Below are 23,099 nucleotides of genomic sequence, written 5' to 3'. Positions count from 1 at the left end.
TTATACAGCTGTGCAGGAGGATGTACCTGCTGGCCACCCCTCTCTGAGCAAAACCCTGGACAGGCCGCTGACAACTAAGAGAGAGTTGTAGCTACAGCATGACAGGGAACGCTGGGCCACCCCTGGCCACCGTCGTCTCCTGCTTGGGCCGCTGCTGCAGCTGCTAACTGGGCCACAGGCCCACCCACTGGAATCTGATCCACTTCTGCTATGGAGATCTGGGCCACTGGCCGGCAGCCCCCTGGGACTCTCTCTGACCCTGGGGAGAAAGGCCACCCCTGGGTACACCACCCCCCATCCTCTCTCCTCTCCCCTGTCCCCTCCACTCTGCGCACCATCGGCTACAAGTGGCAGCTCCCGTGCGAGCACTCATTTCTGAACCTGTGCCCATCTGTTTCCCCTGAATCACACCTCCCCCACTGCAGTGTGACCTGGCCACCTGGGCGGGGACCCTAGGGCCTGCCTGTACCCACAGGGGCAGGGAAACCCAGAGGGCCCCAGGGTAGTTCCTGAGGGCCAGCCAGCCTCCCAGAGGACTGGCCCTGTCCTCACCTCTCTGTCTGTCCGTGGAGCTGGCCGTCTGAGTGTGCCTGGCTCTCGGACTTGCCTGCAGGCTCTGGGGCTCAAGGTCAGATGCTCAGCCAGCTGCCTGGCTTCCTGTGTCCAGCCCTTCGGTCCCTGGGAGTAGATTAAGGGAGTGTGCACTCTGGGAGGGCTTCCTGGGAGGAGGTTGCCATGGAAGAAGCGGGTGCCCCAGGCGGGAGGAGCAGCAAGGAAAAGAGCAGGTGGGGCTGCTGGCCTTGAGCTTGGGGCGCTGCTGGCTCTGACCATGGGACCTGCTGGGTGTCACTCCCCAAACCCACCTCCTTTAAACAGGGAGGGAACTGAGGCTCTGGGACGTTAGGGGGCCAGGCTGAGGTCACTCAGGGAGCTGGCATTCTTGTGTCCAACATCTCTGTTCTGACTTCAGGGAGTGCTACTTCTAGAGCAGTACTGTCCAAAAGAAATACAATGCGAGCCACAAACGGGACTGAAAATTCTATACTCGCCTCATTAAAAAAAAAAAAGAAAAGTAAAAAGAAAGAGGTAAATTAATTTTAATAACATACATTATTTAACTTAATATACTGAAAGTATCTCTTCAATGTGAGATCAGTATAAAGATATTGTCTCAAAAATCCAGTGTCTATGCGACATGCACAGCACATCCCAATTTGGACCAGCCACTATTTTCAAACACAGCACCACATGGGCTGGTGGCTACTGCACTGGGCAGAGCAGGGGTAGGGGGTCAGATCCAGTGTTCAGTAAGCTAAAAAAAAAAAAAAAAAAAATGGTGACTGAGTACCTGCCATGTGCTGGGCACTGCCTTTAAAGAATAGGGACAGAGCAGGGCACACAACCTAGTCCACCAGGAAGCGCCATCTATGTCTGAGGGTCTCTGCAGGGAGCAAGTCATGATGGTGTCGTGCTGCAGTTCCACCCGCAGGGGGGTGATACGGGTGGAAATACACACAGGTCACAGACACACACAGGTCAACGTGTTGCCCCAGTGACGACGTCTCATGAGATATCACCCATGAGACGTTATGTTCCCAAAGGATGAGGCAGGAACAAAGGGAAAAATCGACTGAAACATTCCGGGTTTCCTTCCTGGAACTGCAAGAAGGAAATAAATAAAGCAAGCAAGAAATCCCCCCCGTGGGAGGAGGGGTTCTCAGGAGGTAAAGGACCTGGAACTCAGGAGCTTGCGTATGTAGACACGGAGACACAATAACCTGTTCGCCCTCAAATAACTACAGTGGCTCTGTGGGGCCAGATGTTAGATTATGGTTCTTTTTAAAACATATTCATTTATTTTTGACTCTCTAGTTGTGGCATATGGCCTCAGTAGCTGTGGCGGGTGGGCTTAGTTAGCCCCTTGGTATGTGGAATCTTAGTTCCCCCACCAGGGATTAAACCTGCAACCCTTGAACTGGAAGGTGGATTCTTAACCACTGGACCACCAGGGAAGGCCCCAGATTCTGACCCTGATGAGCAGCAGCAAAAGCCAAAACAGCTACGAGAGGACCCTACGTCATTTCTTCTGACAGCAGAAATCTGCAGATATAAGCCTGGTTTGAGAAGCACATGGGTGTGTGTGTGTCCAGTGAAGGAGCACTGGACACAAGCTTTCTCCATCATTCCTGGGTCTTGAGTAGAACCCTCAGCCTGAAGCTCCCAGCCCTGCCCTGCTTCTGAGGTCACACAAGTGATGGCACTAACCGAGCCACCACCACCCTGGGGTGGTTGCAGCTGGCAACCTCACCTCTCCATAGGCCCCTCAGCCCAAGGCGGGTTTAACCCACAGAGGAGTGAAGGAGGCTTTCAAGTCCCTTCTTTGTCTTAAGCCCTGGGACCCTACCCCTCAGGTGAAGATTATGCCTACCTCCTGACCAGTGGGCTTCCCTGGTGGCTCAGACATCTGCCTGATATGCAGGAGACCTGGGTTCGATCCCTGGGTCAGGAAGATCCCCTGGAGAAGGAAATGGCAACTCACTCCAGTACTCTTGCCTGGAAAATCCCATGGACGGAGGAGCCTGGTATGCTACAGTCCATGGGGTTGCAAAGAGCCAGGCCTGACTGAGCAATTTCACACATCCTGACCAGTGCACCCATGGAAACACTTTGGAAACTCTAAACCCATCTATATAGCAGCGTTGGCCTCTGACTCAGGATTGCTAACTGCCTGGATACCCCGGGGGATACTGAAGAAATCCAGTGAAGACAAAGCAAGTAACTGCACTAGTAGAAGAGTAAGAAAGGCCTGGGTTTGGATTCCTGCTCCACCATGTAAATCGAGGATATGTAAATGAGTTGCTCTAGGAAATAAATGATGGAATGCACGTAGTGTTTGGCACAGGGTCTGGCTCATGGTACATGTTCAATAAATCCTAACTGTCGTTATAACTCAACGTTAACAGTAACGCTAACATCAGCCAGCTATGGTGTGAGAAAGAGACACGGGAGGGCATCTTTTCCTATCACTCCCCCCGCCACACCCCCATTTCATAGGTGAAGAAATTGAAGTCCAGGCAAGGCTTCAGAGCCAGACACATTCTGGAGTTAGGAGGGAGGGGAGAGGGGAAAGGGAGGAGAAGGCCCCAGGAGGAGAAGCGAAAAGAGGGGGATTGGGGTGTGCTGGGGGCGGGGAAGTGGCCCGCGGGGACCAACCTGCGGACATGAGGGGTGGAGCCCAAAGAAGAAAGGTAGATCTGAGTTGGTCCACCCGGATCGAGGGCGGGACTATGGAAGGCGAGGGTCGGAGGGAGAGGGGAAATGACCTGGCAGAGTAAAGGAGAGGGGAATCCGGGCGTTGGGGCGGGAGATGTAAAAAGTCTCACCAGTCTCCGGCGTCGCAGCCTCAGCCCCTGTGTCTGGCGGGTTCATGGAACTGCCCCGAGGCGCTCCTGCAGCTCCGGGGACCCAGTGCAAAACCTAGCCCAGCTACCCGACCGCTGCCATGGCAACGGCGTCTCGCCCGAGGGAAGGGCGGGAAGTGACATCACGGAGAAGGGGCGGGCTCGGATGTGCGTCAGCCTCGCCCCCTCGGCGACAACTCGGTCGGCTGCCGCCATCTTGAGAGCTTGTCGTGCTGTTGGTGCGGGGAAGGCGCTTTGACGCCGCACCGCTCACCTACACCGAGGCGGACTGGCAGCCCTGAGCGTCGCAGTCATGCCGGCCGGACCCGTGCAGGCGGTGCCCCCGCCGCCGCCCGCGGCCACCGAGCCCAAACAGGTACGGCGAGGTCTGCACCTCCCCCGGCCGCTTGAGCAGGCCTGGGCCCTCCCCTCCGACGCGGGCGCTCCTCACTCGTGCAGGAAGGAGCTGCACGTTTAGGAGGATTCGGGGGGACTCCAAGTCCCAGGAGGCAGCGCGCTTCCCGCCTGCCTTCGGGTGGCGGCAGGAGCCTTAGAACCGTGGTTCTCAAACTGAGGTCCGCGGACCAGCAGCACATGGGAGTTGATTAGAAATGCTGGTTTCCCACCCCAGATCTTCTAAAATCAGAATTTGCGATTTTAATAAGATCCCACAGTGATTCATTAAAGTTTGAGAAGCCCTGTTGTAGCGCATCCTCCGGTCTTGTGTGGTTAATTGGGCCCACCGGCCCCCAGCCTTTGCCCCGGAGTCCCTAATTACCCAGCCTGCACGGTGCAGCTTTGAATGTTAACTCTCAGCGTTTGTTTGTGCTTACTGTAAGCCCGGCACCGTGCCAGGCTCCGATGTTAGCCAAATGAGTGAAGCACAGTTCGTGCTTTATTTAGGGAGCTCACGGACTAGTGGGGAGACTGATATGAAAGAATACTTAGTAAATATATTTATCGTCTCAGTCACCATATATGATACAGTTTCAGACAGCCCTTAAAAAGATTTCAATCAGCTAAGGTGGAAAAACGGGCGTCAGTAATTGCAGAGTCGCAAAGGGTCGGACACGACTGAGTGACTGAACTGAACTGAACTGAAAGACGGGGGAGCCTGGTGGGCTACCGTCTGTGGGGTCACGCAGAGTCGGACAGGACTGAAGCGACTTAGCAACAAAGTACGGGTATTAGGAATGAGGCAGGCAGGAATTCTTTTTCTTTTAAACTTTTTATTTTGTATTGGAGTTTAGTTGATTATCCGTGTTGTGGTAATTTCAGGTGAAAAGCAAAGGACTCAGCCATGCATATACACGGATCTGTTCTCCCCCAAACCACACTCCCATGCAGGCTACCGCATAACTTTGAGTAGAGTTCCTTGTGATATACAGTAAGTCCTTGTTGGTTATCCATTTGGAATATAGCAGTGTATACATGACCTTTCCAAACTCCCTAACTATTCCTCCCCACTGGTAACCATAAATTTGTTTTCGAAGTCTGTTAGCCTCTTTTTGTTTTGTGAGTTCATTTGTATCATTTCATTTTAGATTCCCCATATAAGGGATGCCTTCCGGTATTTCTCCTTCCTTGGCTGACTTATGTCACTCAGTATGACACTCTCTGAGTCCATCCATGTTGCTGTACATGGCATTATTTCATTCTTTTCAGTGGCTGAATAACATCCCATCATATGGTACATATGTACCACATCTTTATCCGTTCATCTGTCGATGGATGTTTAGCTTGCTTCCATGTCTTGTGCTGTTCTTAGTTGCTCAGTTGTGTCTGACTCTTTGCAACCCCATGCACTGTAGTCCCCCAGGCTTCTTTGTCCATGAGGATTCTCCAGGCAATACTGAGGTGGGGTGCCATGCCCTCCTCCAGGAGTCTTCCCAACCAATGGACTGAACCCAGGTCTTTTGCATTGCAGGTGGATTCTTTACTGTCTGAGCCACCAGGGAAGCTCAGGAATACTGGAGTAGGTAGCCTATCCCTTCTCCAGGGGATCTTCCCAACCCGGGAATCATACTGGGGTCTTTTGCATTGCAGGCAGATTTCTTACCAGCTGAGCTCCCAGGGAAGCCCTTCCACGTCTTGGCTATTTTAAACAGTGGAGGCAGCAATTCTAATCAACATTGCTTTGATGGGCTAGAGGAGAGCTTAGGGTAGGTGAAGCCCATGGGAGTGTAAGCTAAGTTGTGTTTAGAAGGATGAATCAGTAGTTCACCAGGTAGGTAATGGGGCAGGCAAATACCATTCTTTATTCATTCAGCAAATTTATTTATTGAGTATATCCTGTCTGTTGACCACTGCAAGTACCTCTGTATCCCTGACATTTTCCCAGTATTTGGGGAAAAATAAGCCAGGTAAAGCTACCTAAGTGCAGAGATACCAAGGTCGGAATCAGACAGTGCCTCTGGTCAAGGGTAAAGAAAGTTAAAGCATGGAGTTGGGAAAGTGGTACTTAAGAACTGTGTAACTGGGGATTTGAACTTTTCCTAGCAGGCTTTTGGGAGAAGAAGAACGGATGTAAGCTGGAGACTGACATGTTTGTGTTTCAGAAGTGAAGGTAGACAGTGATGTGGAGAATTACTCGGAGGAAAGATTGGTCATATTATTCGAAAGATGTTGAGGACCTGGCCTACACTGCTGGGGCGTGGGACAGAGGGCACCGGCACGCTGACATCACGAAAGGGCTGATGTGCAGGCTCTCCCTCTAAACTGACGCGTTGGAATCCTGGTTCTGCCACGTGGGCCTCCTCAGGGAGAGGTCTCCATTTCTCAGTTTGTCATCTGTAGAATGACAGTAGTAAGAATACTTAGCGTCACAGGGCTCTGTAAGGCTTATAGATGTAATATGTAGTGCCCAGAGAAGGATGTGGAACCTACTGTGTGCTTGAGAAATGTTCCTTGTCACTGAACATGGAGGCTGAGGAAAGGAGAGACCCACGTCTCTGCCCTGGATGACTGGAGGCACGGCTGGCCGTCCACTAGGAAGGTGATTAGAGGTGAAAGTGCCTGGGGCCGTGGGCGCGTCCAGTTCTGTGGCCACGCGAGAGTGACGGGGGGCATTGCTGTGGGTTGGATGGTGCGGCCTAGGGGCACTGGGGACGTGGAGGACGCGCTGTCAGTGCCCCCTGAGGACAGTGTGGGTCTGAAGAGAGGACAGGATTTGGGGGACTCCTCACAGTATGAGGCAGGCGGCGAAACGGGAGCCAGGAGGGAGACTCAGCAAGAGAGACAGGCGAGGGCAGGGCCCGGAGGTGAGGATCTTGCGACGGGTGGTCACTGGTTGCACGGCCAGGTAACCACAGCAGCTGGCTATAGGCGTCTTTCTTGACTTTGACAAGAGCCCTTGACATGAATGGGGACCAGATGGGAGGTGAGGAAGTGGGGACAACAAGACTGAGGGAACACGGGCCGTTGAGCTACCAGAGGAAGGCGGGGAGAAGGTGGTAGCAATCAGGAACGTGAGGGCGGCGGAGAAACTGCCTAAAATGAAACTCACAGGGCAGTTAATGCCGAGTATTCCAGTGGTTTCACAAACCTCTTGAACGTTGAATGGTGGTTTAGACCGTGGAATGGATGTAGAGGGAAAGGGCATTCAAGGCAGGAGTGGCCAGCAAGGAGTTTCCCATTTCTTTATTGAGCAGACAGTGGTGAAATATTCTGTATTAGGCACATCCGGGGGTGTGGGGATACAGACACGGCCCTCTGGATTCTGGTTTCTCAGAATGTGGTCAGATCCATGTCCCATCGTTCCCCCTGCCTGCACATCTGAATCACCCGGACGCTCGGTAAAAATGCAGACTCCCAGTGTCACAGAGATGGTCTAGCTAGGGGGAGCCGGGGAGGCTTCTCTTTTCATTGGTTCCTGGGAGAGTCCTGTACACGCCCAGAGCAGCTGAGAGAAATGGTTCTGGAGCAGAGGTTCCTAACTCTGGAAGTTGTGATGAATTGAATGGGAGAGAGTCTGTGTTCTCGGTAATATCCTAGAGGAGTTTAATGGTGGGCATCCAACACTAAGCCAGAGATGTCAAGGCCTGCCTTTTCCTGTTTTCACAGCCCACAGAAGAAGAAACGTCTTCAAAGGAGGATTCTACCCCTTCCAAGCCTGTCGTGGGTATTATTTACCCGCCTCCGGAGGTCAGGAACATCGTTGACAAAACTGCCAGCTTCGTGGCCAGGTAATGTAGCTGCTCCTGCTCACGTGGGTCACAGGTGGTTTTTAGCACAAGAATTGAATTCTCACGAGGGTAACACATAGGTTTTTAGAGTGGCATTGTCGGCTTAGGCCTGTCAGCTCATCGGAGACCACCGTATGGTGTGAGGTCGGCTGTGGGCAGGACTGGCATCTCTCACACGGTCTGTCAGTGGCAGAGGACAGGCCTACCCAGCTCCAACGTCACCAAGAACCTGGCTTCCTAACCAGGCCTGAAGAAATGCCTGGAAGACTGTTTTGTCAGAGATGTGTGTCCGTGTCTGAGCTGCTGGCCTGAGGAAGGCAGAACAGGGAGTGGATCAGTCTCACGGAGCAAGGACTGCATTCCTGACCCAGCTGCAGGATGGAATAGCATGCCCCCCGCAGAGTTACTGTGAGGCCAGAGAGGGGGACCGGGTGCAGTTCGGGTGCATCATGTAGCTGTCGGCCCACATGGCGTGGAGGTCAGCTGGCTTTCCTCTTGTCCGTCCCCTTGTACTTGAGCACACCCACGCTTCCTCAGATGCAGTCCCCTTGATGGCCACTTGACTCCAAAGGTCAACCATCCCTGGTTAAGGGCATTTCGAGTATTCCTTTGGCAGCCAGCAGGCCATGTCCAGCCTTCAGATCTTTTGTTCGTTCTCAACGATTTCTCTAGCTTTTGAATTGGTTGTCACTGTTTAGAAATGAGATTGCACTGTAAGTCTGGATTTCTGGCATCTCTGGATGAATTGGACAGTTCCTTGCGTGGAAATGGTAGCCAGCCTTGAGCAGAGTGCTGCCCTCAGTCAGGGCCTGCACTCTCCAGGGAACCACACCTTGACCCCAAGACAACGTCCCCTCCTAGGAGTGGGCTAGCTTTGGTTCAAGGCAAAAACATCGTTGAGTAGATAGGTCCTTCCTTTCTCAGCCTCCTTATGAAATGAAACATAGAGATTCCTCTGGTTGATGTCTTTCACTGTGTCAGGCTCCACGTAGATTAACCTTCCACATTTCCAAGGCTTTGATTAATCTGGATACTGGGTTAAAATGGCTCTGTGCCTGATTAAACATTATTGGGCCAGGTCTGATTTAGGGCAGCAGGTCTTAACGTTCATAACTTTTAATATCTCATAGCAACACTCATTCTTGCCCTTTTCCCCGGATATTCTGAAGACAATAAACAGGAAGAAGGTGTTAGAGGACGAATCACCAGTCTCACAACCAGAATAGTTTCTCCCAGCTGTTTTTACTTTCTCCTGTTTCCTCCTGGGCCTTGGCATTCTTTTTCAGGTTCTTGTAGTACTCGTAGAGGCGCTTCCACGTCTTGCTTTTCCCCATCTGCCCTGCGCTGGGAGCGTTTTCCTGGGCCGCCCCCGGTCTCCTGATGCTGCCTGGTCCTCTGGAGAAGATGCACCATGTTGCGGCATTGAGCCTTCCTTGACCTGGCCCACTGCTCTGTGTCTTGGAGGTTGTTCCAGCATTTCAGTTTGGCACAGAAAGCTGGGAGGAAGTCTCTGAGCATTTTCGTTCCCTTTTTCAGTGTGTTCCTAGAAGAAAACTCTGTGTGGCACATTGCTGGCCGAAAGAGCATTTTTAAAGATTTCTTTAACATTTTGCCAAACAGCTTTCCAGTCATTTTGTGCCAGCCACAGAAATAAGAATTCTTTCCAAGTTGCCTTAATAATAAAACTGTACGTCTGAGTCTCTAGATCTTGACTTTGACTCATGTCTGACTCTTGGCGACCCCCTGGACTGTAGCCCACCAGGCTCCTCTGTCCATGGGATTTTCCAGGCAAGAATACTGGAGCAGGTTGCCAGGCCCTACTCCAGGGGACCTTCCCGCACCAGGGATTGAACCCATGGCTCCTGCTGTGTCTCCTGCATTACAGATGCACTCTTTACCGCTGTGCCACCTGGGATGCCCTGCTGGCCTTGTAGGCGTTTCTGGAATCTGTGGACTTGCTCTGGTTGTGCTGCAGTGAAGGGACAGGCCAGCTTCTCAGGCTGGGCTAGAGCCAACGTGCAGGACCCTCTGCTCTGCTTGTGTGGGGTTCACATGTATTGGGTGAGGAAAACTCACCAGCCCAGTGTGGCTTTCCAAAAGGAGTGTTTTCTCTCTAGGTTTGGTCTTCCCTTCTCTGCATTTTCCCGTCAAGAAACTGAAATGGAAATTACCCTTAAACAATCCCACCAGCTAGGTTGAGTCAGACTCATGTTTTTTTTTCCTGCTGAAATCTATTCCTTATGTTAGAGAATATAATTCTAAACTTAACATTAAGCTAATTTAAAGCAACAGAGTAGCTTGGAATAAGCATGCCTGTCTTCTCGTCATTTTATGTTTCAATTGTTAGCAGATGTGAGATTGTGGCTTAGGAGGTGGTGGTAGAGGAGACGACCAGAGCCCCTTGTTTTAGCAGCCCTTCGGGTGGCAGCCTGGTTTAGCTGTATTTCAGTGGACAGCGACCTTGTGTGGGTCACATTATTTTAAGGTGGGGGGACCCTTCGCCCTTGAGCATGGGGTTTCAGCTGGACCAGCACATTGTCACCCCCAGACCGCGCTTTGTTAGTCACACCGCCGAGTGTGACCAGGACGTGTGGAGGAGCCAGCCAGGGTGGCTAAAGTGGGGCACAGCATTACCTGCACCCCGCCTCCTCTTCAGCTGACCCGACCAGGGCGTGGAAGTCTGAAGACAGGGGTGGCCTAGCTGTGCCCAGCCTCTGGAGCTGTCCCTTGCTGTGTCTGGGGCACTCCTGAGAGCAGGGCTCCGGCCGGAGGGGTGAGGGAGGTCCTGCAGACGTCTCCTGGCACCCAAGTCACCTGTCCTATTCATAGGGCAGCCCCTTCCAGCCTTCAGAGCAGTAACAGCCCCTGGGGCGTTCAGGCCTGTGTGGTTAAAAACTTTGGCTTCTCATTCACTAATTCAGTTTTCTCAATACTTCAGAGTAGAGAGAGAAGGTGGTATTTAGCCATATTTTACCATGGGAAATTGAGTCAAAGAGACGTTCAGTGACTTGGTAAGTCAGTAGTGAACCCAAAACTTGAACATGTCCATATCTTGTGTCTTTAAGGTGAGTGCACTTTCTGACTGATACGGGTATTGTGGATGTGTGACACCTTGAAATATTACTGTTGGGACTCTTTATTAAAAAATCAGGTTTCCCTATACATCATGAGAGGGACGTTTTTCATTCTGAGGGTTTGAAGGCATACACATTGGGGACATAGGGTGTGTGGGAGGGAAACTCCTCCACATACAGAGAGACAGGGGCCTCCCTGATGTCAAGTGAGTGTGCTTTACGGAGCAGCTCGGACCCCGGGCCTTGGAGAGCAGTGTTTCCTGTATGAGTCTCACCAAGTAGTAAAGGAGGTGATTATAGCCAATACTTGGACAAGGCGTTAAATCCTGATTACATTTTCTTTCTTTTTCCATCCTTGCTAGAGGACAGCGTCTCAGTTTAGTGCTGATGTATCCTTGATGCCTCTCAAGCACTCAGTCATCCTGCTTTTCAGCTAAGAGAACTGGTGTCAGTCTCAGCAAACTTGGAACTGAACTTGAACCATGCTACTTTGATTTCATTGTATCGACTCGTATGACTGCCTTTTGTTAGCAAAGCCATAAGACTCTGATGCTGGGAGGGATTGGGGGCAGGAGGAGAAGGGGGCAGCAGAGAATGAGATGGCTGGATGGCATCACCGACTCGATGGACCTGAGTCTGAGTGAACTCTGGGAGTTGGTGATGGACAGGGAGGCCTGGCGTGCTGTGATTCATGGGGTCGCAGAGTCGGACACGACTGAGCTATACTGAACATATGCCTTCCTCCCCCTGTTTCCCCCTTCCCCCCGCAGCACCCCTACTGCCCCCCGCCCCCCTCCCCCAGAGTCCTCTGCAGTGCAGTGAGAGCACGTGAAGTCCTAACCCCTAGACGCCAGGGGATTCCCATGCCTTCCTTTTAAAGTACTTTTCTTTGAAGTGAATACGCTGGGAGGGATTGGGGATTGGGGGCAGGAGGAGAAGGGGACGACAGAATGAGATGGCTGGATGGCATCACCGCCTCCATGGACCTGAGTTTGAGTGAACTCCCGGAGTTGGTGATGGACAGGGAGGCCTGGCGTGCTGTGATTCATGGGGTCGCAGAGTCGGACACGACTGAGGACTGAACTGAGCTGAAAAGAGCGATAGTGAGATGGTTTTGGAGATGGCGAGACTGATGGAGGTGCTGCGGGGGTGACGGAGGCCTGAGGCCCTGGGGTCGCCAAGGCCACGCTGCACCGTGTGCGGGAGGCGGGGCCGCGGGCAGCAGGGGGCGGGGCGCCAGGAGCCTTGGGGAGGCGCTCTGCTGTGCCGGGGGTGGGCCCGTGTGAGTGGCGGGCAGTGGCAAGGATGGGCTGTGAGTGAGCCGCACTCTGGTCCAGGCACCTGAAAGGGCTTCGGTGTGGATGCGTCTCTTTCCTCCCTTTTTCTAGAAATGGGCCTGAATTTGAAGCGAGAATACGACAGAACGAGATCAACAACCCCAAGTTCAACTTCCTGAACCCGAACGACCCTTACCATGCCTACTACCGCCACAAGGTCAGCGAGTTCAAGGAGGGCAAGGCTCAGGAGCCCTCGGCCGCCATCCCCAAGGTCATGCAGCAGCAGCAGCAGGCCTCCCAGCAGCAGCTGCCCCAGAAGGTGGGAGCCCGCCCCGCGCCTCGCTGCCCCGGGGCTGAGGGAGGGAAAACGATGACCTGCTGTCCACACCCACAGCCACGCGGGCAGAAACGTGAGGTCTCTGTCCGCAGCTTGCAGAGGTGGATGCTGAGGCTCACACAGCAGAGGGCTGCTGAGTTGGCCTTGGCTGAATGCGGCCTGTCCAGCTCTGCTCAGAGCTTGGCGGCCTTGTCTCACTGGTGCCTCACAGGGGCTGCGTGAGGAGGCCAGTGAAATGACCTTTTTTCAGATGAGGACTCTGAGGCTCAGGGAAGCACAATTTACCCAGGGCCACAGAGTCAGAACCCCAAGGTCCAGACTCCCAGTCCCTGCTCCTTGCCTTGACCATGGCATCAGGGCAGTGCCACGGCGTGGCTTCGGGACCCCTTCCTGTGTGCCCCTCCCTCCTGTCTCGCCTTCCCAGGCCCCTCTGTGTGGCCTGCCCTCACACCCTCGAAGCACTGGGGGTGACTCGGGCTGTCGGTGAGAACACATTCTGCCTCCTGTGCAGACCTGGACTGAGCCTTTCTCTTCGCTCCCTCCCGATGGTGGCAAAGGCCGCCCCTTGTGTTATGGTGGGAAACAAAGGTTGAGAAGGTTCTGAGCCCTTGCGTGGCAGTGCTGACTCCTGGCGCCTCGGCAATCTCAGTTTCTTCATCTGTGGAAAGAAGTCCCAGTACTTGTGCCCACCCCGCGGTTCGTGTGGAGGGCAGATGAGGGTCCTCTGCACTCGTGTAGGGCTTCCTACAGCCTCTGTCGCCCTTGGGTCGGATTTAATACGCTAATCCCTGTTGGGTCTTCTGCAGTTTTGGTCCTCAGTTTCAGGGCAGCAGCGGCAATGCAGAGTGACGCGGTTCTCACTCAGAAAGCCATTCAGAGAGTTGAGGCCACCCTTGGCCAAGACATCGCTGCTTTTTGAGTTAGGCTTCTCTCCCACCACGTGCTGGGGCTTGCTTGTGATTAATAGAGGAGCAGAGAGCCGTGCCGTGCTCCACCGGCGTGTTCCTGCCCCGCCTCTGGAGCCAGTCCTCGCCGTGCCTCTCGCCTCACTTGCCCTTTGCATCTTAGGTTCAAGCCCAAGTGATACAAGAGACCATTGTGCCCAAAGAGCCCCCTCCCGAGTTTGAGTTCATCGCAGACCCCCCTTCCATCTCAGCCTTCGACCTGGACGTGGTGAAGCTGACGGCTCAGTTTGTGGCCAGGAACGGGCGCCAGTTTCTGACCCAGCTGATGCAGAAGGAGCAGCGCAACTACCAGTTCGACTTCCTCCGCCCGCAGCACAGCCTCTTCAACTACTTCACGAAGCTGGTGGAGCAGTACACCAAGGTGCCTGGGTGGCCCGGAGAGGCGTGCGCTACCACCAGCGCTCTGTCCATTCTGTCTCCAGGGAGCCCTCCCCGTGTGGGACCTTGAGCAGTCATTTGAGTCAGCAGACCCAAGGGTGGTTATAATTACAGTATCAATTTTAAGTGAGGCCTGGGTTAATTTCCCCTAGTGGGCTGCTTCCAGGGTTAATTGCTTCCTGTTCCTTCTGCCTCAGAAAGTGAGTATGGACATTTAGCACTCTAACCTGAGTGTGCTGGTGTGTCTCTGGACTTGGAAATTCCAGGAACACATCTGTTTCTGGGGAGGGGGGACAGGGAGGGTGGAGTGGGGCTGAGCTGCTTTGCCAGTGAGGGTGGATACGGTTGGGCCGGTTGGAAAGAGTGGCTCTTTTACACGAAGCCACCATTTCTTCTCAGCAAATAAGCTTTGAGTATCAGGCGCTGTTCCAAGCTCTGGATATGCAGCAGTGAACTGAAGACAGAAACCACTTGTCCTTGTGGAGACTGGTCTAGCGAGGGGGCAGCACGCAAACGCACCGTTAGTGTGTGTCCGGTGGCGATAAGCACTGCGGATGAATGCTGCAGAGAAAATGGGGCGTGGCCATCCAGGGAGGGGGACCTGTGGGCTGCAGGCTTCAGCATGGTCTCTGGGGATCCTGGGGTGGGGGGGGGGGCGTGTGCAGAAGCGAAAGGGCAGATCCGTCTCAGGGGCAGGCACTGCGTGCTGACGGTGCGCATCGTGATCTGCTGATGCTTCTGCTTGCTTCCTGCGAATCCTCGCAGCCTTTTAAATTGACAATGCCATCTTTAAGTGGCAGTGTCACCATTTTGTAGAAGGAAACCAAGTTACAGAGGTTAGGTAACTTGCCTGGCGTTGCCCAGTCAAGTGAAGCTGAGGTTGGGTCCCGTGATTCCATGCTCTCCTTTCTCCTCCACAGGCCACTCTGTCCCGTGTTGCGCTGCACTAACAGTTGCTTTAACTTTTCGTGTTTCAGATCTTGATTCCACCCAAAGGCTTATTTACCAAACTCAAGAAAGAGGCGGAGAACCCCCGGGAAGTTCTGGACCAGGTAGACTGAATTCCTTCTTTCTTCCTAATAGTCTTGTTTATCTGTGGCTGTGCCGGGTCTTTGTTGCTTTGTGCGGGCTTCCTCTGGTTGTGGTGAGTGGGGGCTACTTTTCAGTGCAGCGTGTGGGCTTCCCGTGTTGCGGAGTACAGGCTCTGGACACGTGGGCTTCAGTAGGTATAGCACATGGGCCCTTGAGCACTCGGGCTTAGCTGCTCTGAGGCATGTGGAATCTTCCCAGATCAGGGTTCCAACCCATGTCCCCTGCATTGGCAGGCGGGCCACCGGGGAAGTCCTAAACTGAATTTCTTATAACCAGTTACTGACAGCACAAGTGTGTGGGTTCTGTTGTGTGTTTGGAAGTGGTCTCTGAATTGGCACCGTGTTGCTCCAGGCACAGTCGTGGTGGGAAGAAGGGCATTGAGGCAGCAAAGACTGAAGAAACCTTGGATTCTCTGGTCCCTAACTTGCTACTCTTCTCTCCACTTCTCTCGGTCTCCAGTTTTCTTTTCTTGCCAGAAGCCAGCTTTTGAATGGGTTCTCGGGTGACAACTGCCTTTTGAAATCCGGTTTTCAGAGTCAGGAGACCAGGCATGTCGATGCTGGTGGTTCTGGGAGGCTGCTTGTAGCCTTCTGTTTTGCAGGCTGTCAGGCTGCCGCGTCTCTTGTGGGCACATGGTTGTCACACAGACTTCCTGGGAGGGAGGAGTTTGCTCGCCACCCGCCAACTCAAGCAGAAAACTTTGAGGTTCTAACAGACCACTGCCCCTGGGGCCCAGACAGAGGTCTCTGGCATTCAGATTTTCATCCTGTCCAGACTCTGGGCCTGGCTGAAACCAGATGCAGATTCCATAGTCTGCTCCAGGAAGTCCCCCCTGGTGGGCAGAGTGGCCTCCTGTTCTGAAGGAGACGCTGGCTCTGGTAAAGGCCCTGGAGGTGACAGCCTCCTCGGGAGCCAACCCTGATTCAGCTCAGCATTGCGCCGTTCCCCTCCCTGCAGGTGTGTTACCGTGTGGAGTGGGCCAAGTTCCAGGAGCGTGAGAGGAAGAAGGAAGAGGAGGAGAAGGAGAAGGAGCGGGTCGCCTACGCTCAGATCGACTGGCATGACTTCGTGGTGGTGGAAACAGTGGACTTCCAACCCAACGAGCAAGGTCAGTCTGTGACTCCTGCTAGCGGAGCCAGGAACTTGGCGCCGTTGTCCTGGGGGAGCGTGCCAAGCTGTCCCCTGGGAGCAGGAGGATCCCGTGGAGGCTTCTGTCTCCTCCCTGTTTCCAGAAGACCTCGGTTCTCCCGCTGTCCCAATTACCCCCAGTTCAACAGATACCATTGTGCCCGGCCCGGGGTGGGAGAGAGACCAGGTGGCATGGGGAGGGCCGCCTGACGGGCCTCTGACGGGAGTGTCTGCAGAGCCTTCCCTTGACTCCTGCTCACCCTCTGCCAGGGAACTTCCCCCCGCCCACCACCCCGGAGGAGCTGGGGGCCCGGATCCTCATTCAGGAGCGCTACGAGAAGTTTGGGGAGAGCGAGGAGGTCGAGATGGAGGTTGAGTCCGATGAGGAGGATGAAAAACAGGAAAAGACGGAGGAGCCGCCGTCCCAGCTGGACCAGGACACCCAAGTGCAAGACATGGACGAGGTGCGCTCCTGGGGGGCCTGGGGTGACTCTTCCCTGGAGCCAAGGGCAAGGGGGTGCGCTCCTCCGCCAGAGTGAGTGCGCCAGCCCCCTCATGAACCCTGAGAGGAGGCCTGGGTCCTGAGTAAGGCGTCCTTCTTTCTAGCTCGGCAACAAAGATTCCTTCATAGGCGAGGTTCTGCAAGCCACGCTGGCTTGCTTGGTGACCTTCCTCTGCCCAGAGGCCCCGCTCGCTACCGCCCCCAGGCTGGCTCTCCTTGGGGAACCCTCTATGCCGCATACTCGGATGCTTTTGAGCCTAGGCCCACACAATCAGCAGTTTCCAGAGCTTTTCTGACTGTAGCTTGTGCTTCCTCTGGGCTCCTCTGCCCCTCCGAGCCAGGCCTCCCCGCAGGCTTAGAGTCTCCAGAGCCAAGCCGCTTTCCACCCCTCGGAAAGAATTTGTGTGCAGACTGAGAAGAAAGGCCCACGTGTCTGTGGGAATTGACTTTTTCTCTCCCTCCCAGCATTGCTCCTTGCATGGCTCCCATTGAGTGCTGACTCGCCCCCCGTGGCCCTCCCCAGCACATTAAGTGCCCTTGGCCTCCTGGGACTGCCTGGTGCCAGCTGTTGGAAATGCCTGGGCAGAGTGTCAGCACCATGGCCCCCACCGCTGCCATTCATGCTGTGAGGAAGCTGCTTGGCCTGCTGCCGGCTGGCCCCAGCTGCCTGGGGAGCTTAGCACAGGGATGCTGGCTGGCAGAGGCCTCGGCTGCTTGCCACCCTACGAGCTGCTGGGCTCAGCTGCAGGGAGGTGGCTTCTCACTCCTGCTCTGAGACATGCCACTGCCTTGTTTTTCAGGGTTCGGATGATGAAGAAGAAGGGCAGAAAGTGCCCCCACCTCCAGAGACACCCATGCCACCTCCGCTGCCTCCAACTCCAGACCAGGTCATTGTCCGGAAGGACTATGACCCAAAAGGTGGGTTCTGTTTTCCTGCCTCGTGTTTCGCAAACCTGCGTTTGTTTCCAGGATGGCTAGAGGGGGCTTGTCGTGAGGCCCTGAGAGCCCCTGTGTCGTGGGCCTCACAACAGGGCATGGAAGTTGGTCATCTGTGGTGCCCTGGCACAGCGCACAGGGCCTAGGACGGCATGGCGCTGAGTGGACGGTGCAGGAATGAAGCAGCACTGTCTCAACCCAGGGTGCTCACTCGGCCATCTCTGTTGCCTTTCAGCTTCCAAGCCCCTGCCTCCAGCCCCTGCTCCCGATGAGTATCTTGTGTCCCCCATCACTGGGGAGAAGATCCCTGCCAGCAAGATGCAGGAGCACATGCGCATTGGGCTTCTCGACCCCCGTTGGCTGGAGCAGCGGGATCGCTCCATCCGTGAGAAGCAGAGTGATGATGAGGTGTATGCGCCAGGTGAGGTGGGGTGTTCCCCACTCGGACCACACCCCTCCTTTGACTCAGCCCTAACTCATTTTGGCCCATTGGGATCTCTAAGTTAATAGTCTACTTGTTTTAATCAAACGTAGAAAGCTTTGAGGTCAGCAGGCGCTTTTGGGGATAGGTGTGGTCTAGGAAGCTACAAAAGAACCCCGCGTTTTCTAGAAACCCTGCAGAGGATTCCTGCAGAGGCGGGTACCCGGGGTGGGTGGCGTGTGCCCATCGGCATCCTGGAGCAGGATCTGACTGCAGCCGGGAGGGGTGCTCACTCCTAGATGTCTTAGAGTGGAGGCTCTGGTGGCTGGAGGGTGCTGAGCATCTTGAACTGAGACACGTTGGTCCCTTGACTGTGAGAAGCAGCCCTATAGGGAGGGAGGAGACTGCCCTAGAGGCTGGAGACCCCTCTTTTAGAGTCCGGACTTGCCACACTGCTCGTGTGGCCCTGTCCTCGGGCGCGTTTCGTTAAGTTGGGGTTGGACACGCCCCGATGTCCAGGCCTAGTGCTTATCAGATGGCCTTCCGAGGCTCAGAGGGCCAGTGCAAAGCACTGGGACCCACAGACGGCTGTGTCACATAAGAACAGCCTCCACCTGCACTGACAGAGCCGCTGCCGTGCCCACTGGGCACCGGGTTTAGTTTTCCTCTCTGTCGCCCGCCTCTGTTCTCTGACTCTGTCCAGGTCTGGATATCGAGAGCAGCTTGAAGCAGCTGGCCGAGCGGCGTACGGACATCTTTGGTGTGGAGGAAACGGCCATCGGTAAGAAGATTGGCGAGGAGGAGATCCAAAAGCCAGAAGAGAAGGTGCAGCTCATGACTCTCAGTGCTTTTTCTGCTGTCAGACTCCAACTCAGGCTCAGTTCCGGGAGCCCTGACCAGCTCTGGCTTCGCTTCCCATGCAGGTGACCTGGGATGGCCACTCTGGCAGCATGGCCCGGACCCAGCAGGCTGCCCAGGCCAACATCACCCTCCAGGAGCAGATTGAAGCCATCCACAAGGCAAAGGGCCTGGTGCCGGAGGATGACACCAAAGAGAAGATCGGCCCGAGCAAGCCCAACGAGATCCCTCAGCAACCGCCACCGCCGTCCTCAGCCACCAACATCCCCAGCTCGGCCCCTCCCATTACGTCGGTTCCCCGGCCACCTGCGGTTAGCCTGCAGCCACCCCAGATGGGTCCCTGGAGCTGGGTTCCCTAGGTTGGACGGTGCTGGCTCAGGGCAGCGGTCTCACAGGAGCCTACGGGCAGAATGGGTCAAGTCAAGAGAAAAGAACACTTTAGTTAGAAGTAGGAGCCTCCAGCCTGACCTTCCATTTGTGTGGGAGGGCTGGAACCAGGAGGGAGGTGGGTGGCGAATGTGAGAAGCAGGCTTGGGTCAGGGAGGCCGGGAGGACTCAAGGGGCCTTGGAGGACCGCTGGCCTGACTCCAGGGGACTGAGTCAAGGGCAATCTCTTCAGTTTCTCAGTGGGTGGAGTCCCAGGTGGCAAGAGTGTCGCCCTGGGCCTCTGTGTAGTTCTGTCAGAGCCCCGTGTGAGGCTGCACTCTCAGCCCCAGGGCGCTGAGTTCAAGCTATCCAATGCTGTCCCCAGAGGCTGCAGGTGGTCAGTGCCAGCTGGTGTGCCCTAGGGCGCAGCCTCAGCTTCCTGTGACCCGTGGGTCCCTTCCGCCCGCAGATGCCGCCTCCCGTCCGGACCACGGTCGTGTCTGCGGTGCCCGTCATGCCCCGGCCCCCGATGGCGTCCGTGGTCCGGCTGCCCCCAGGCTCGGTGATCGCCCCCATGCCGCCCATCATCCACGCGCCCAGGATCAACGTGGTGCCCATGCCTCCCTCGGCCCCTCCCATCATGGCACCTCGCCCACCACCCATGATTGTGCCGACAGGTCAGTGTCTCCTGTCGCTCTCCAGGCCACTGGGTCGCTACTGCAGGCCAAGCCCTGAGCAGAGCAGTGGCTGAGGGGAGCGCCAGCTGTTCCAGCTGCGGCTGCAGCCCAGAGGAGAGCCTTGACTCTGCTCTGTGAGAGATCCCTAGGGTGGAGGGGTTGGGCTTCTGGCTCCTGGGGGAGATAGGCTGATGAGGCAGAGCTGGGGTATGTGCACCCAGTGGGGTCAGGCCTGGACAGGCACTGAGGCCTGACGATGGATCCTGTTGGCTGCCCCTGCTCCTTCCATCGCTCCTGCCCTTCCTCCAGTTTCCTGCTACCCAGTCTGGGCAGGCTCCCAGGTCCCCTGCCAGGGAGCTTACTGGCTGCCAGACTCAGCCAGGAGTGGTCTTTCACACCTCTGACTGGGAGAAGTTGGAAACCGGTGTAGTCTCCCCTCACTGTCAGCAGCTGGGGTCCTGGGCTCCTTCCTCCCACTCACGTGGCTGCTCGCTCCTGTCCTGCAGCTTTTGTGCCCGCCCCACCCGTCGCACCTGTCCCCGCTCCAGCCCCCATGCCGCCTGTCCACCCCCCGCCTCCCATGGAAGACGAGCCTGCCTCTAAGAAACTGAAGACCGAGGACAGCCTCATGCCCGAGGAGGAGTTTCTGCGCAGAAACAAGGCATGTGCTCCAGAGTGCTGCCCACACCTGCAGCGTCTAGACAAGTCGGGGGACCAGGCCTGCCCCCGTTACACACCTTGGCCTACCCTGTGCTGCTCCCATGGTTTTGGCTTCTGGGACCTAGGTCAGCTGCTAGAGGCCCAGGAGGCTTCTGAGGCTTCCAGGTGCCCAGCATGCTTGATGTGGGGTCAGCCGTCAGCTGTCAGCGGTCCCCCTGGTGTGAATGGTTGTAGAGGCCAGCAGAGAGACCCGGCTGCACAGGCAGCAGGACTCCGGTATGAAGGGGGCTCTGGACCCAGAAGGAAATCCTGGGGCAGTTCTTTGTTTCTGTGTGACCTTTGCCTCCAGTTGCCGCCCTCAGGAATCTTGTAGAGATCCTCTCAGGTACTAGGAACAAGGGCTGGGAACCTTGGCACTTCCGGGGCCTGGGGAAGCTGGCAGGCTCCAGTGAGGAGGCAGAAAGGGTCCCAGCCCCACTGCCCCAGGGTATTTGAGCAAATCTTTTATTTTCCTTTCTGACAGTAGTTTCCATTTCTCAAGTGCCTACTCAAGTGCTGGGATAGAGCCGTGCCTTTTACTGAAGGCTGCAGCCTCACCGCCAGCAGTTGTGATCAGCTGCTTCACTGAGTTGGGAACCCAGGTCTTCTGGCCTCACAGTTCATGTTCTTTGCCTGTGGTACTTCTGGAGGCTTGCAGAGCGCTTTCATGTCCCTTCTTCAGCTCTGGCCTCACCAGTAGGCAGGTCAGGGATCACTCTAAAGAAGAGAGATCGGTTCTTGAAAAGGGGAGTGAGTCGTTCGGTGTCACAGGTGGGGTCAGTAGTGAATCAGGCCAGAGTCCAGGAGTCCTGGTGGACAGGTGACATTGTCTCGAGGGCCCGGGACTGGGAGGGCGTAGTTCCTGGTTGACCCAGGACTTCCCGGGCATAATGGCCACTCCTGACTTGCAGGGTCCAGTGTCCATCAAAGTCCAGGTGCCCAACATGCAGGATAAGACGGAATGGAAACTGAATGGACAGGTGCTGGTCTTTACCCTCCCCCTCACAGACCAGGTAAGAGTTGCTGCCCCCAGCTGGCTTGAGGCACAGGGGCACCAAGGCCTCAGGGACGCTTCCTCCAGCTGACCTTAGCAAGGCGTGACTGACCACTCCTCCATCCCACAGGTCTCTGTCATCAAGGTGAAGATTCACGAAGCCACAGGCATGCCAGCAGGGAAACAGAAGCTGCAGTACGAGGTGAGCTGGGTGTCAGCCGCCCTTGTCCTCTCTCTTGTCCCAGAAGCTAAGTCATTTGTGGGATCAGGAATGGGAAGACGCCTGGTTGTGGCCATGTGAGTCCATCCTAGAAGTCATGATGCTGGCGGCGGGTGCTGGGGTAGGTTAGTCTGATAAGGTGAGTGAGGCTCTGGCAGGGTCACAGCAGTCTTGTGTGGGGTCTGGACGTCTCGGTGACATATGGGGACAAGACTTGGTGCTCTGGCAGGTTCCTGCTCCAGTGGTTGAGACCCCAGGGAGTGTGGCCTCAGGCAGCCCAGCTTTGTGCTCGGACACAGGTGGCGGCCCAGTCACCCTGGCGCTACAGATCAGGGGCTGCTGTGTTTGCCCTCTTTGGACTTTGACTGATCCCTACTCCAGGCCTCAGTTTCCTCCTCTGTAAAATGAGGCTCTTGGACTAGCTGGCCTCTAAAGATCTTATGATTTGAGAGTCCACATTCTGTAGGTTGATCAGGGTGATTCTTGGGAGTGCTTCTCTCCCGCCCTGCACCACTCCTGTTCCTGCCCTGCCTGCCTTCAAGCCCCTGTGTTTGCTCAGAGTGTTGGGAGCTGTGAAGCAGCTCACTGTGCTCACAAGCCACACTGCCCTGGGCTGAGGCACTCCTTCTATTTTCTAGGGCATTTTTATCAAGGATTCCAACTCGCTGGCTTACTACAACATGGCCAACGGCGCCGTCATCCACCTGGCGCTCAAGGAGAGAGGCGGGAGGAAGAAGTAGAAGAGAGAAACCTGCTGTCAGGCCCTCGCCACTGCCGTTTTGCCTCTCCTGTCCCCCACTCCCTGGGCCTGAGCCAGGAGACCCTGACTTGCACATTTGTGTCCCTCTTACTAAGTTTGGAAATTCAGATTGGCCTGCAGAGTTCCCCACCCCACCCCCCAGCATTGATTGTAGAGGGCTTTCTCAGGCTCCCCTCCCCAGTGGTCCCTGAAATCCCTTTGTGTTCAAGTCTTGGTTTGAGGGCATTCATTTCTTTGGCAGCCTGTTAGGAAACGTGAACCCAGGGATGTCCTGTAGGGTGTTATCATGGTGCCAAGTGGCTCCTAGAGTATGGTTGTTATCATTGTTAATCATTTTGTATTTTGCCATGGGCTAATAAACCTCTTCAACCCTTCTTATGAAATCAGTGTCATGAGACTTGTCTCCTGGCCAGCCATGCCCTGTCTGGACCTAGGAGTATGGTGCAGTGCCTGTGGCTCCTCTTCTGCTCTGAGGAGTGCTGGGCTTCTAACTGAATTCTTGCCTCCATCAAGTCTTCTATGACTCTTCCTTAGGTATTTTTTTATTGCCCTTTTGAAACACATGGATCTTCAAAAGGCATAGCCCTGTACGTGTAATAGACTAACACGGAACACCTTCCACATGCCAGGACCCCAGAAGAACACAGAGCGCTGGGCTGCAGTTCCTGGGTCAGTGGGCAGCACGCAGATGAGACCAGAGGGTGGCAGTTTCCCAGAGGCCGGGGGTCACTCATCACCTGATAAGTGACCTTGAGCAGGTGGCTTATGTGGAGTGAGCACTAAGTATATGATGAGGGTTTTTTTTTCAAAATGTATTTATTTAAAAAATA

The 23,099-nt window shown here is 55.1% G+C and overlaps 2 protein-coding genes and 1 long non-coding RNA gene across 6 annotated transcripts in view; 2 read left to right on the top strand and 1 right to left on the bottom strand.

Annotated features, from left to right (window-relative positions):
- LOC148774920 (uncharacterized) overlaps positions 1-783 on the top strand; it is a 2,685-nt gene extending 1,902 nt beyond the window's left edge. For both annotated transcript variants that reach the window (XR_016035371.1, XR_016035370.1), the window contains exon 4: positions 9-783. This is a non-coding gene — a long non-coding RNA (uncharacterized LOC148774920). The remainder of the gene's footprint in view (positions 1-8) is intronic.
- Positions 1-3,683, bottom strand: part of CCDC157 (coiled-coil domain containing 157) — a 13,691-nt gene extending 10,008 nt beyond the window's left edge. Inside the window, exons 1-3 of one of the 3 annotated variants that reach the window (XM_088828331.1) lie at positions 3,384-3,534; positions 2,429-2,515; positions 553-678 (exon numbers count right to left, since the gene is read on the bottom strand). Coding sequence is in view for 1 of the 3 variants with exons in the window: in XM_055404540.2 (XP_055260515.2) it covers positions 3,384-3,429 (46 nt within the window). In the remaining 2 variants the exon portion in view is untranslated. Of the gene's footprint in view, positions 1-552; positions 679-2,428; positions 2,516-3,383 lie in introns of all 3 variants that reach the window. The other 2 variants (XM_088828330.1, XM_055404540.2) reach the window with 2 other exon arrangements.
- On the top strand, positions 3,584-23,099 carry SF3A1 (splicing factor 3a subunit 1). The gene is made up of 16 exons (XM_055404541.2): positions 3,584-3,777; positions 7,464-7,585; positions 12,048-12,255; positions 13,342-13,599; positions 14,594-14,668; positions 15,666-15,816; positions 16,107-16,300; positions 17,139-17,256; positions 17,510-17,695; positions 18,399-18,520; positions 18,619-18,864; positions 19,389-19,596; positions 20,103-20,257; positions 21,207-21,308; positions 21,420-21,491; positions 22,148-23,099. Exons 1-16 carry the CDS (start codon positions 3,715-3,717, stop codon positions 22,247-22,249), a joined length of 2,382 nt encoding a protein of 793 aa, XP_055260516.1. The 5' UTR covers positions 3,584-3,714; the 3' UTR covers positions 22,250-23,099.

Source organism: Moschus berezovskii, chromosome 19 (genome assembly GCF_049115385.1).
Source record: "Moschus berezovskii isolate FMDL1 chromosome 19, NW_MosBer_1.0, whole genome shotgun sequence".
Taxonomy (NCBI): Eukaryota; Metazoa; Chordata; class Mammalia; order Artiodactyla; family Moschidae; genus Moschus; species Moschus berezovskii.
Note: the sequence above shows the minus strand (reverse complement) of the source record. Positions and strands in the feature narration are given on the sequence as shown.